Raw genomic sequence first — 13,268 nt, 5'->3', positions numbered from 1 at the left:
CCCCCGAACGAAATGAAATTTATATAATTTATATAGAAAATATATTTTTTTAACAGTGTCCGCCCCCCCCCCCGAAGAAAGTCTACCGCCCCCCCCCCCCGAAAATTTCAAGTGCCCCCCCCCCCCGGAGAGAAGAGTCTGGAAGAAACACTGGGCAGTTTTATCTTGTTAATGAGCAACGTTTGATGGTTCAATATTGGATAATGGGAGATTAGGTGTGTAAATGGGGGGGGGGGGGGGGGTGATATGGCTTATGACACGATATAAAGTGCTTTCTGAGTGCTGAATATTTGGATGCTGTAAGCAAAAACTAGCAGACACACATGGGGGGGGGGGTGGAGACATCGACTATAGTGTTCAAACCCTCTAGTAAAAATAACAAAAAAGCAGCCATATCCGACTACTTTTTTCTAATATCCCTACACTGTTGTTGGTGGCCCACCAGAATTCTTCCTAATGTCCACACCTCACGTGGTTTGACTGAGTAAAATAAAAACAGAAACCAGGAAAAGAAATAAAATACTCACTGGCGGAGCTAGGTGGGGGGGGGTAGCACTTATAGTTACAGGTCTGAGCACTGAGTAAATCACCCGATTTGCTTACAACTGTTCCACATATTTATTTTAAATATCAAAAAGTTCATGGGGATAAAATTACAAGAGTTTTCTTAGACCTAGATCTATGTTGATGCAAATTTTGGAGAATATTAAAAAATTGAAAATGATAACTAGCACATTAGCTAGTAACTTAATGAATAATTAACTGATTAAAAAATACAACGCTTTTTATGCAAGAGCATTTTTATTGCAAAAACATTTTAATTAAAATATTTAATTAAATCTTATACAAATTATTTACACAAGTAAGGTAAATAAAATAATCAAAAAGTTGGATAAAATAAACAGGGAAACGTCTAAATAAATATGCACCAAGAATGTAATAGTATCACGTTTTAATCAACAGTCAAGTGTAATGTAGAAGCAAATAAAAAAAATTTAATTTTCTCGATTAGCCAAACACTGTAGGCTTACAGCTTGATTAGTGGATAACAAGATTTGAACCTAAGGTATAACGATTGCAATATTAAATATAAACCTTCCCAGCTCCTTCAGTGATAAAAATAGCTGCTGGAATATAAATATGTAGGTCTTGGTATCTATAAATAAAACATTAAAAAACAAGCCGGGGTATTTGGTCTTATATTCTTTTTTTAAATCACCACATAAAAATCTGATAAATAGATTTTTTTAAGGCTTTAATATAAGAATTTTTTTATTAAAATATGTGTGTCCTATTTAATATAAGTAGTCCACTCTATTTTTAAATCCCTACATTTAAATATATTCCAACCTATTTTTAAATTCAGTACATTAAAATCATTCCCCTTGTGTGTAAATATTCCATGGTAACATGGACTCAACAATAACAGGTTACAAAGTCTGCATTGTATTAAAATATAAATGTTCAATATATAGGTGGTCAAACTGCTCAGATTCACCATTAGACTATAACATCAGATTGTACATGCTTATAACAAAACATTTTTTTTTTAAATATGTAGATATTTTGTAATGAAATCAGTATAATATTGTTACTGTTATATTTTTTTTTTACTTTTGACAATAAAATACAAAATTTAACATTGTTTATTCCTGTTAGACAGATTTTCTCTTTTAAAAAATCATTTTAAAATACTCTGTTAACAACACTGTGTAAGGCCAAATTTGATTCAACTATTTTTTAAATTTATTTAATTTCCATTAGCTAAACTAGAATTTAGTTCTTTCAAACAATTGCACAATTTATATTTATTTTTTAAAAAAACTAACCAATCAGTTGAACGGAAAAAAAAATATATCAATATAAAAACTTAAACCATACTGTAGAACTGAAATAAAATTCTCTAATGAATAAATGTAATATATAAATATTTGCCATTGTTTATTTTTATATTATCCTGTGTTCTTTGATTGTCCAATCCTCAATCAGTTTTCTTATCACTACAATCCTCTAGCACAAATTTAAGTAGATGTTTGTTGAAAGCCCCAGGGCGATCCATGTCAATGGCGTGGCCGCAGTTGTCAATGATGTCAACGTGCCGACAGTTGGGCAGCTGGGACCTGAGCAGTTCAGCCCCGCTCACATTGATCAGCTGGTTGAAGGGAACATGGATCATATCTCAGCAATATTATCAACAATATTATCAACAATATTATCAACAATATTATCAACAATATTATCAACAATATTATCAACAATATTATCAACAATATTATCAACAATATTATCAACAATATTATCAACAATATTATCAAAAATATTACCAACAATATTATCAACAATATTATCAACAATATTATCAACAATATTATCACCAATATTATCAAGTCAACCAAAACATCCATCAAAGCACAGCAATCAAAACATGAGAATAAAATCATATCTCAGCAATAAAATCACAAGAATCAAACACGTAGTACGTTGCAGAAAGGGATTTATGTAAACAATACATTTTTCATATACACACTTAAACTCCTAGCCTAAACCAAAATCAAGAGTAATTAACTTGACAAAATATTATTTTTTTATTGTTTTTTACTGTATGGCCTTAGTAACACTTATTTGGGTAGAAAATAAAAAACCACCCCCCCCCCATTATCTGAAATCTACCCCATCATTATCTGGAACCTACCCCATCATTTTCTGTAACCTACCCTATCATTATCTGAAACCTACCCCATCATTATCTGGAACCTACCCCATCATTATCTGTAGCCTACCCTATCATTATCTGAAACCTACCCCATCTTTATCTGAAACCTACCCCATCATTATCTGGAACCTACCCCATCATTATCTGTAACCTACCCCATCATTATCTGTAACCTACCCCATCATTATCTGTCACCTACCCCATCATTATCTGGAACCTACCCCATCATTATCTGTAACCTACCCCATCATTATCTGTAACCTACCCCATCATTATCTGTAACCTACCCCATCATTATCTGTAACCTACCCCATCATTATCTGTAACCTACCCCATCATTATCTGTAACCTACCCCATCATTATCTGTAACCAACCCCATCATTATCTGTAACCTACCCCATCATTATCTGAAACCTACCCCATCATTATCTGTAACCTACCCCATCATCTGTAACCTACCCCATCATTATCTGAAACCTACCCCATCATTATCTGAAACCTACCCCATCATTATCTAAAACCTACCCCATCATTATCTGAAACCTACCCCAACGTTATCTGAAACCTACCCCATCGTTATCTGAAACCTACCCCATCATTATCTGGAACCTACCCCATCATTATCTGTAACCTACCCCATCATCTGGAACCTGCCCCATCATTATCTGTAACCTACCCCATCATTATCTGTAACCTACCCCATCATCTGGAACCTGCCCCATCATTATCTGTAACCTACCCCATCATTATCTGTAACCTACCCCATCATCTGGAACCTGCCCCATCATTATCTGAAACCTACCCCATCATTATCTGTAACCTACCCCATCATTATCTGTAACCTACCCCATCATTAACCTACCCCATCATTATCTGTAACCTACCCCATCATCTGAAACCTACCCCATCATCTGGAACCTGCCCCATCATTATCTGTAACCTACCCCATCATTATCTGTAACCTACCCCATCATCTGGAACCTGCCCCATCATTATCTGAAACCTACCCCATCATTATCTGTAACCTACCCCATCATTATCTGTAACCTACCCCATCATTAACCTACCCCATCATTATCTGTAACCTACCCCATCATCTGAAACCTACCCCATCATCTGAAACCTAACCCATCATCTGAAACCTACCCCATCATCTGGAACCTAACCCATCATTATCTGAAACCTACCCTATCATTATCTGTAACCCACTCCATCAATGGCTGGAACTTACCTGATCATTGGCTCCCCATATCACCTGTGTAGGTGGGGTAATGTTTGGGGCTGCGTTAAGCAGCAGATTCAGATGTTCTTCAGAGATGACAGACTTGAACACTGGTGTAACAAAAAAAATGTACCCTTAATATCATAACAATTCTCTAAATTAAAAGAATAATGAGATTATAACAGTTAAATGTATATGAATGTATGTTGCGAGTGTGTGTCTTAAAAAGGCAAGATAAATATAAAATATAGTGTGGGTGTGCGCATGCGCGAAAGGAAAGGAAGCGACAGTTAGATAGCGCGCGAACAACATGGCGATGTCTGGGAGTGAATGCGATGCTCTTATGAACCAATAAAATTATGGAAATTCCAGGAACAAGGGTTGATTTTGTTTTTGAGTGTGTGCCATGAAATAGGTAGGAGAAAAGCCTGTGACAGAGATAAACATGTGAAATCATTCAAAAATCTTTTTAAAAGTTGCTTACGTCTCAAAAAAAAGGGCAGCTTAGGCATGCGCAGTGTGAGAAACCCTTTGCAAATCTGACGATTAAAAAAAAAAAATTCAGAAAAGTATCACAAAGGAAATCAAGTTTGAGAGTAGTTCTTAAACAAAGTTATCTTTCCTACATGAGGTTTTATTTACATTCTGTAGGTCCTGAATATTTCAGATATAACCTATCAAATCCACTAATTTTTTTAAAGGATAATTTTGGTAGTGAAATAAACCCTAGCAGTATGGTCTATCAGTTTAATCCAACTCCTGAAATGACTTTACTATTTACAAAAATTACGGGGGAAAAGCTAATGCTACACAAAACATAGTAAACAACAAAGTGACTTCACTCTTGGGAAGTGAGAACATAAATAACAGGGTGACCTCCCTTGCTAATTGTTGCAAAAAAGGGTGTGAGTGTGAATACAAGCTATCCAATACTAAAATTTCATGTGATCTTTATAAAAACAACACCCACCTGGTCATTTACCCGTGTGATATTTTTATTGTAACAGCAGAGAGAGAAAAGGTTCTTCATCCCCTTCACATCAGAGGCTAGCAGAGCACAGTGGTCTATGGTAATGTTTTCTGGGCCCAGAGCCATGGCTTGCTTCAGCTGGAGGGCAAAGTTACTTTCTACTGGGGTCTCCACTGTAACAAAAGGCAAAGTTACTTTCTACTGGGGTCTCCACTGTAACAAAGGGCAAAGTTACTTTCTACTGGGGTCTCCACTGTAACAAAAGGTAAAGTTACTTTCTACTGGGGTCTCCACTGTAACAAAAGGTAAAGTTACTTTCTACTGGGGTCTCCACTGTAACAACCAAAGGCAAAGTTACTGTCTACTGGGGTCTCCACTGTAACAAAAGGTAAAGTTACTTTCTACTGGGGTCTCCACTGTAACAACCAAAGGCAAAGTTACTTTCTACTGGGGTCTCCACTGTAACAAAGGGCAAAGTTACTTTCTACTGGGGTCTCCACTGTAACAACCAAAGACAAAGTTACTGTCTACTGGGGTCTCCACTGTAACAAAAGGCAAAGTTACTTTCTACTGGGGTCTCCACTGTAACAAAAGGCAAAGTTACTTTCTACTGGGGTCTCCACTGTAACAAAAGGTAAAGTTACTTTCTACTGGGGTCTCCACTGTAACAACCAAAGGCAAAGTTACTGTCTACTGGGGTCTCCACTGTAACAAAAGGTAAAGTTACTTTCTACTGGGGTCTCCACTGTAACAACCAAAGGCAAAGTTACTTTCTACTGGGGTCTCCACTGTAACAAAAGGTAAAGTTACTTTCTACTGGGGTCTCCACTGTAACAACCAAAGGCAAAGTTACTGTCTACTGGGGTCTCCACTGTAACAAAAGGTAAAGTTACTTTCTACTGGGGTCTCCACTGTAACAACCAAAGGCAAAGTTACTTTCTACTGGGGTCTCCACTGTAACAAAAGGCAAAGTTACTTTCTACTGGGGTCTCCACTGTAACAAAAGGCAAAGTTACTTTCTACTGGGGTCTGCACTGTAACAAAAGGCAAAGTTACTGTCTACTGGGGTCTCCACTGTAACAAAAGGTAAAGTTACTTTCTACTGGGGTCTCCACTGTAACAACCAAAGGCAAAGTTACTGTCTACTGGGGTCTCCACTGTAACAAAGGACAAAGTTACTTTCTACTGGGGTCTCCACTGTAACAAAAGGCAAAGTTACTTTCTACTGGGGTCTGCACTGTAACAAAAGGCAAAGTTACTGTCTACTGGGGTCTCCACTGTAACAAAAGGTAAAGTTACTTTCTACTGGGGTCTCCACTGTAACAACCAAAGGCAAAGTTACTGTCTACTGGGGTCTCCACTGTAACAAAGGACAAAGTTACTTTCTACTGGGGTCTCCACTGTAACAAAAGGCAAAGTTACTTTCTACTGGGGTCTGCACTGTAACAAAGACAAAGTTACTGTCTACTGGGGTCTCCACTGTAACAACCAAAGGCAAAGTTACTTTCTACTGGGGTCTGCACTGTAACAAATGGCAAAGTTACTTTCTACTGGGGTCTCCACTGTAACAAAAGGCAAAGTTACTTTCTACTGGGGTCTGCACTGTAACAAAAGGCAAAGTTACTTTCTACTGGGGGCTCCATTGTAACAAAAGGTAAAGTTACTTTCTACTGGGGTCTCCACTGTAACAAAAGGCAAAGTTACTTTCTACTGGGGTCTGCACTGTAACAAAAGGCAAAGTTACTGTCTACTGGGGTCTGCACTGTAACAAAAGGCAAAGTTACTGTCTACTGGGGTCTCCACTGTAACAAACGCAAAATTACTATTTACTGGGGTCTCCACTGTAACAAAGGACACAGTCTACTGGGGTCTCCACTGTAACAAAGGGCAAAGTTACTTTCTACTTGGGGCTCCACTGTAACAAATGGCAAAGTTACTTTCTACTGGGGTCTCCACTGTAACAAAGGACACAGTCTACTGGGGTCTCCACTGTAACAAAGGACACAGTCTACTGGGGTCTCCACTGTAACAAAAGGCAAAGTTACTTTCTACTGGGGGCTCCATTGTAACAAATGGCAAAGTTACTTTCTACTGGGGTCTCCACTGTAACAAAGGACACAGTCTACTGGGGTCTCCACTGTAACAAAGGACAAAGTTACTATCTACTGGGGTCTCCAATGTAACAACCAAAGGGAAAGTTACTATCTACTGGGGTCTCCACTGTAACAACCAAAGGGAAAGTTACTTTTTACTTGGGGTCTCCATTGTAACAACCAAGGTACATGGTAAACTTCAAACCAACTAGTGCATCTACACTGAAACCACCAAATAACTCGCAGTCATAGTATCAAATTATTTTTAAAATTGACGTAATGACCTACTTGCTGGACACACCAAGGTCAGTTTGGCCACCTTCTCTGGGTGATGCGCTGTATACAGACCAGCAATAGCGCCACCTAGTGATGACCCAACTAAGTGAATCTGCTTGTTTTCCAATCCTACCAGCTTTAAGAACTGTGTAGAGAACATCAACAAATGGCAATTAGGCACCAGGCAGCAGTCAGTCAAGCTTGCAGTAAAATGCATTATTAAAAAACTTGATCATTGTGTGTTGACTAGATTTTTATGTCACAACAAAACTAAATGTTTTCTCTTATTGAATGAAAATGGTCCAGTTATTATAATTTTATTTCACTAAATGTAACTAGCCGAGTTGTAATAATTATATTTAACTATCCCGATCAGGAATAAAATATTTGTGTTATTGATTGCATTTGTTTATGTGTGTGTTTAAAATGTCAATACATTTTACTTAATTTAAAATAATCAGTATATTTGACTTTACTGTGTTCGTAATATCTAAAAGACCCCCTACATTAGACAATATCTAAAAGACCCCTTACCTTAGACAATATCTAAAAGACCCCCTCCCTTAGACAATATCTAAAAGATCCCCTACCCTAGACCTGATCTAAAAGATCCCCTACATTTGACTTAATCTAAAAGACCCCCTAACTTTCACAACCTAAATTATCCCCTACATTCTACTTTAACTAAAAGACCCCCTAAATTAACTATCCACTACATTTGACTTAATCTAAAAGACCCCCTACCATTGACAACCTAAATTATCCACTACATTTGACTTAATCTAAAAGACCCCCTACCATTGACAACCTAAATTATCCACTACATTTGACTTAATCTAAAAGACCCCCTACCATTGGCAACCTAAATTATCCACTACATTTGACTTAATCTAAAAGACCCCCTACCATTGACAACCTAAATTATCCACTACATTTGACTTAATCCAAAAGATCCCAGACCCATATGTAATATCCACTTCATTTGACTTACAGTGTTCAAAGTCTCCACAACATACTCTAGCCCTAGCTCAATATCTTCATCAGGGGTAGACGAAGCTCCATGCCCAGGCAGATCAAGAGCAAGCATATGGAGATCTTTGGGAAGCCCCTGCCAATAAAAAAAAAAAAACTATCTCAGAGAAAGAGTGACAAGAAATAATGTCTTTCAAAACATTAATGTTGTAGATGTCATGGAATAAACATAATTATGTGTTCCAATGTCCAACAAGAGAATGTTGTAATGTATAGGAAAATTTACCGAAACTTTAATTTTAAAAAAAACATGATGTAACTGGATAGGAAAAAAAAATTAAGCTGCAATGTCAAGTTAAAAAAATATTGCTTTAACATCAAAGAAATAGATTGTCATGTTATAGGAAATTTGTTTGAAATGTAATAAAGCCAATGAAAAAATAAAATAGCGATAAATACTTTAAAACATGGAATCCATTGGTCCTTAGAGGATGAAAACCCATGTACAAAAACAATGGACAACTTGTCAGGCTGCGGAACATTTTTCTCAGCATAACACAAAGTTCCACCACTATGTTTCACAAATTTTATTTTCATGCCCGCGAGGTATCTTCTAAACCTGAAAAACAAAAACGATTACCCTGATTTAGTTAGTGAACAACAGTAGAATTTGGATTTTAGTATGATTTTTACTTGTATACATAGGTCTAATTTTCACTAGTGTATGTTGGTTAACCCTACAGACTCCGCATTTATATAGTGTCCAATGTTGCTCATCATGCTTAACATTTATCAATTTATCATTACAAAACAGTATGTCATAAAATAAATATTTTAAATCTTAAAAATCATCAGAGAATATATGGAATTTGTATTTTGAGACCCCCCCCCCCCTTGAAAAAATACCTATCTGGTTCCTAGGTTGGACTTATTGGTCTAATGCAGAGATACATGATTTAAGCCAGTGACTCATACACCATACCTATATAATTATGTAACATACAGCTGACGTCCCTAAACACGATTTTTGTGAGTGGTATCTATATTAAAATATTTTTCATTTAAGCCTGTAATATTATAATGATCATTTAAAATAATGTATAACCTTATGTTTTATGATATCACAACTATGACATAAGAGCCATGTACACAACAATACTGTGTTATTTAAATATAAAATAATACTTTTCACATACCTAATCCTTAATGTTTACAATAATTATTTAACGTTATTTACAACACTACTTACATAAAACCATAGGAAACAATATGGTGTGGATAGATGTAAAACAGTAGAAAAAATCCACAGACAAAAGCCCCTATGAGGCCCAAGAGAACAAACACCAATGTTATCAAAGCAGCCATCATTGCTTCTGTTGCACTGATGTTCTTTAAGTCTTCAAAGAACTGCAGATATAAATGTTTACATTGTCAAAAAATAATAAAATGTAACAAAAAACACTGTATATTAATATTATTTTTTAGACTTTTTTTTAAAAAAAAAATGTAAGAGTTTAGCAAATTATTTTTTTTTATAATTACTGCTATCTTCTACTAACATGTAGAGTCTAATTATTAAAATATTTACACACACACAAAAATCTAAATAAAATAATAACCTGACAAAACACTACAGCAACAGCCTAATCAGAAAGAGATACACACATAAGCCACAAGGCAAAGATTTAGATAATCAAAGACAGTTCAAAATCTACATGAGATGCAAAGGGTCAAAGTCCAAAATCTAAAAATATCTTCAGATGTTGATAAAACCTTTAAAATTAGCTTTTATGAGGTTTCCCAGATTTTAAAAAAAAAATGCATTTTAACAAAAATATGAGAGTGCTGTTTTAATTCATGTAATTTGACACTTTATGAAGGGCCTAGATCTAGTAACCAGAGATCTAATTTAAACTTTATTGATTACTAAATTGTCATTTGAAATTTGAGTTACAGTTCTATGATATATAATACTGTGGCTAGTTAATTATACTAAGTGCATAAAGGCCTACTGTATACATCATCATATTTTCCTGTTCGTGTCTAGGGTAGATGAAGTAGAGTTCATCTGTTTCAATTACCTCATCATACAAGGAGATATGTGGTCAGCCCTATGCAAAGTCTCTTGTTTCCTTAACATGAGTCAGGTACCCACCAGAGCTGGATAAACTCAGCCTTCAAACTTGTGACTTTTGGGTTAGCAGTCATAAGCTATACAATTTGGCAACACAGTCCCAATTTTATATATGTTTGAACAATCAAAAAGTTAATTATAATTTTGTCAAAGTGAACTTACCTATATGATTAGACTATATTGTAAGCCTATAATAAAGTGTGAGCTACTACATTAAAGGCCTCAATGCTTTTGGCTTAATTCATTTTACCAACGGTTGATAGAGACAAGCATGAACCAGCGAAAGTGGGGGGGGGGGGGGGGGGGGGGAGACAATCTGCTATTCTGGTAACACCTGTCCCCTGTATAATAAATAATTATAGTTACAGACACATACAGAGTAAGTCATTAAAATTGTATTCATATTGTAGATCTAGCTAGATTTACCTAGTCTAGGACCTATAAGTCTGATATACTTTATATAAATATAAAGCAATATATGTTTGTCAGTCTGTCTGTTTGTTTGTATGTCTTTTATGCATTACTAAACCTTTCATCTGATCGCCATGAAACTTTAGGAAGTTGTTGAGAATACTCCTAGGGGGGTATCTGGAAAAATTTAATTCGCATGGGTGGCGCCCCGGGTGCGATGAAGTTTTGGGGAGTGGATGAAATTACAACAGAGAAGGATTCTACTAAATATAAAATTTCTTATGGGTGGTGCCTGGGAGAGTGCCATTTTTGTCAATACACAGTTTGGCACCCAGAGTTCCAGAGCGGCTATCTTAGCACTTGATATCCATTAATAAAATGGCATCCTGCATAGCAGATAAGAGGTTGTACTATATTCTGCGGTAAAACTGCAGCATATGCAGCCACAGGCGCCCATGCGATTGCATTACCCAAGGCGACCCGGGCTCCCCTGTGAGCACTATGGCACCCACATTGGTTTTAAAAAAGGCTTTACACTAAAGACACAATGGGCAACAATAGTCGTTGACTATATCAAATCAGGTGCATTCTCCGGTGCCCCAGGCTCTCCCATGAGCGCTATGGCGCCTACGTTCATTTCAAAGAGTGCAATAGAATATGGATAAAACGTAGTATGATAGTTGTTTATTAAATTGAATCAGACACGTCCGCCGGCACCCCGCACTATCAGGTGAGCTCTAAGGCACCTACCTTAGTTTTAAGGAGCATCCTACAATAATGACACAGTGGCACGCGACATACAATGATTAAACCAAGCCAGGGGCCGTATGGGGTGCCCTTGCGGTAGTATAACTTGGGGTTCACGAGAGCGCCCCTAGATGTCCCTGACACCTGGGCGGTCGTTGAAGTGTGTTCTAACTCACTATTACGAACAGTGATTAACGCTGCAATGCATGTGGACGGGCTTGCTAGTTTATTAAAATTAGGCATATAGCTCTATCTATAGACTATAGTGTATAGGCCAGGGTCTATTTAATTAATTGGTAATTAGACCCTATTTATTTAGAATATCTTGATCAAATTTAATCTAGAACCTAGATCTAGAAATCAAGTTCTTACTCACTTTTCACTTATTGATTGGGCCCTGATCCTAGTGTTAGGGCAGGGCTAGATTAATTGATTAATGATTTCTAGGCCAAACTATCAAACTAGTCTACTTATTTATAGTCTTATACTATACTCATAATACTATGACTAGGCCTACTATTTAAATTTAAATTTATTTTAAATTAAGTAGATTCTAGGCCTCTTTCTGCTAGATCTAAAAATCTATAGATGTACGTCAAAGTGAATTTTTTATGTTGACATTTTATTTTTAGACTTCACGTTACAACGCAGACCTTTGGCCGGACGAAACTGTGATTGTCAGACAGTGAAACAATCATCCAAGCTAGATTCTAGATCTAGATCTAGATAGATCTATATAGACTATAATTATAATTATTATTATATAATTATTAATTTATTAATTATATTTATAATATAGATCTAGAAATCGGTAATCTATCGTTTTGGGTACGTAAAATCGCCCGCGGCTATTAATGTACGAAAACGTTACCTCATTGTCAAGGCTGTAATAGAAGTGTATTGTGATATGTTTTTGTCAAATATTATAGATAAATGAATAATAAACCTAAATCATTGGCTAAATATATCAATATAGGCCAGAAATTAACTTTAAACAGCAATGTCTGCAAGCAAGATTTGCTATATAAACAGCAGCCATTTGTAAAATAGAGTGACTTCCGCCTGAATCTGGCGCTATAAGTCTATAAAAATAAAACTTTCACAAGATGGCTGCTATAATAAATGAGCATGGTTGCATCTGTTGGAAACATCGCTGGTGTTCATTTATTACTGAAAAGTTTTAATTAAACTGCTTAAAAACAGGTACATAAATGAAACATGGAAACATTTTTGTATTTTAAAAAACATAAATCCTCCTCAAAATGTGAAATAATTATTAAAATGTAAGGAGTCACCTGTTTTTCACATTACAAGTCGCGGGCGATTTTACGTACCTAAAACGATAGATTACCTAGAAATCTATATACTAGATCTATATAGATCTAGATCTATAGAATATATCTCAGTCTAGGAATAGGAGTAGGGGAGGGTAGTTTAAGTATAGGCTAGAGCAATAAATATTATAAATAATAATAAATAATAATAGACCGACTGGATACATTTATATATATGGATTATATGGCCTAGTTCGTGGACTCGGCTACCTGACAAGAACTAGACTCTAGTCTAGGTCACTGGGACAACTGGATTCTAGGGCAAGTTGTAATCAGTATCAGTAATGTCTTGTGTACGGGTGATCGGTACACATATTTGTTTCGTAACTTGTGATCAGGCTACTTGAAATTTTAATAATCCAAAAATATAAGGTCTAATTCCCGATAATTACTAA

General features: G+C 36.1%; 1 protein-coding gene across 3 annotated transcripts; it reads right to left on the bottom strand.

The window, feature by feature from the left end:
• Window positions 1-939: 939 nt before the first annotated feature.
• LOC131934945 (monoacylglycerol lipase ABHD6) lies at window positions 940-13,194 on the bottom strand. 3 transcript variants are annotated; one of them, XM_059291217.1, is made up of 9 exons: window positions 13,084-13,194; window positions 9,497-9,654; window positions 8,707-8,866; window positions 8,267-8,383; window positions 7,288-7,420; window positions 4,907-5,079; window positions 4,421-4,475; window positions 3,946-4,046; window positions 940-2,152 (listed from the first exon to the last, which is right to left on the bottom strand). In XM_059291217.1, exons 2-9 carry the CDS (start codon window positions 9,613-9,615, stop codon window positions 1,982-1,984), a joined length of 1,029 nt encoding a protein of 342 aa, XP_059147200.1. In that variant the 5' UTR covers window positions 9,616-9,654; window positions 13,084-13,194; the 3' UTR covers window positions 940-1,981. The 3 variants fall into 3 exon arrangements, with proteins under 3 accessions (XP_059147200.1, XP_059147198.1, XP_059147199.1); XM_059291215.1 differs by lacking the exon at window positions 13,084-13,194 and adding an exon at window positions 10,544-10,675; XM_059291216.1 differs by lacking the exon at window positions 13,084-13,194 and adding an exon at window positions 9,867-9,992.
• Between the last annotated feature and the right edge of the window lie 74 nt (window positions 13,195-13,268).

This window comes from Physella acuta, unplaced genomic scaffold (assembly GCF_028476545.2).
Source record: "Physella acuta isolate Inbredline_101_S28 unplaced genomic scaffold, ASM2847654v3 ptg000123l, whole genome shotgun sequence".
Classification (NCBI taxonomy): Eukaryota; Metazoa; Mollusca; class Gastropoda; family Physidae; genus Physella; species Physella acuta.
This window is presented reverse-complemented; position numbering and strand designations above follow the sequence as displayed.

What these genes read in the sequence shown, in the direction of transcription:
- LOC131934945 (XM_059291217.1), bottom strand. Translation starts at nt 9,615, where the DNA reads ATGATGGCTGCTTTGATAACATTGGTGTTTGTTCTCTTGGGCCTCATA. An exon ending in GCTGCCCTTTTTTTTGAGAC is followed by an intron (nt 4,047 to 4,420) that starts GTAAGCAACTTT and finishes TTGTTACACCAG; the next exon opens with TGTTCAAGTCTGTCATCTCT. An exon ending in TATGGGGAGCCAATGATCAG is followed by an intron (nt 2,153 to 3,945) that starts GTAAGTTCCAGC and finishes CCCTTCAACCAG; the next exon opens with CTGATCAATGTGAGCGGGGC.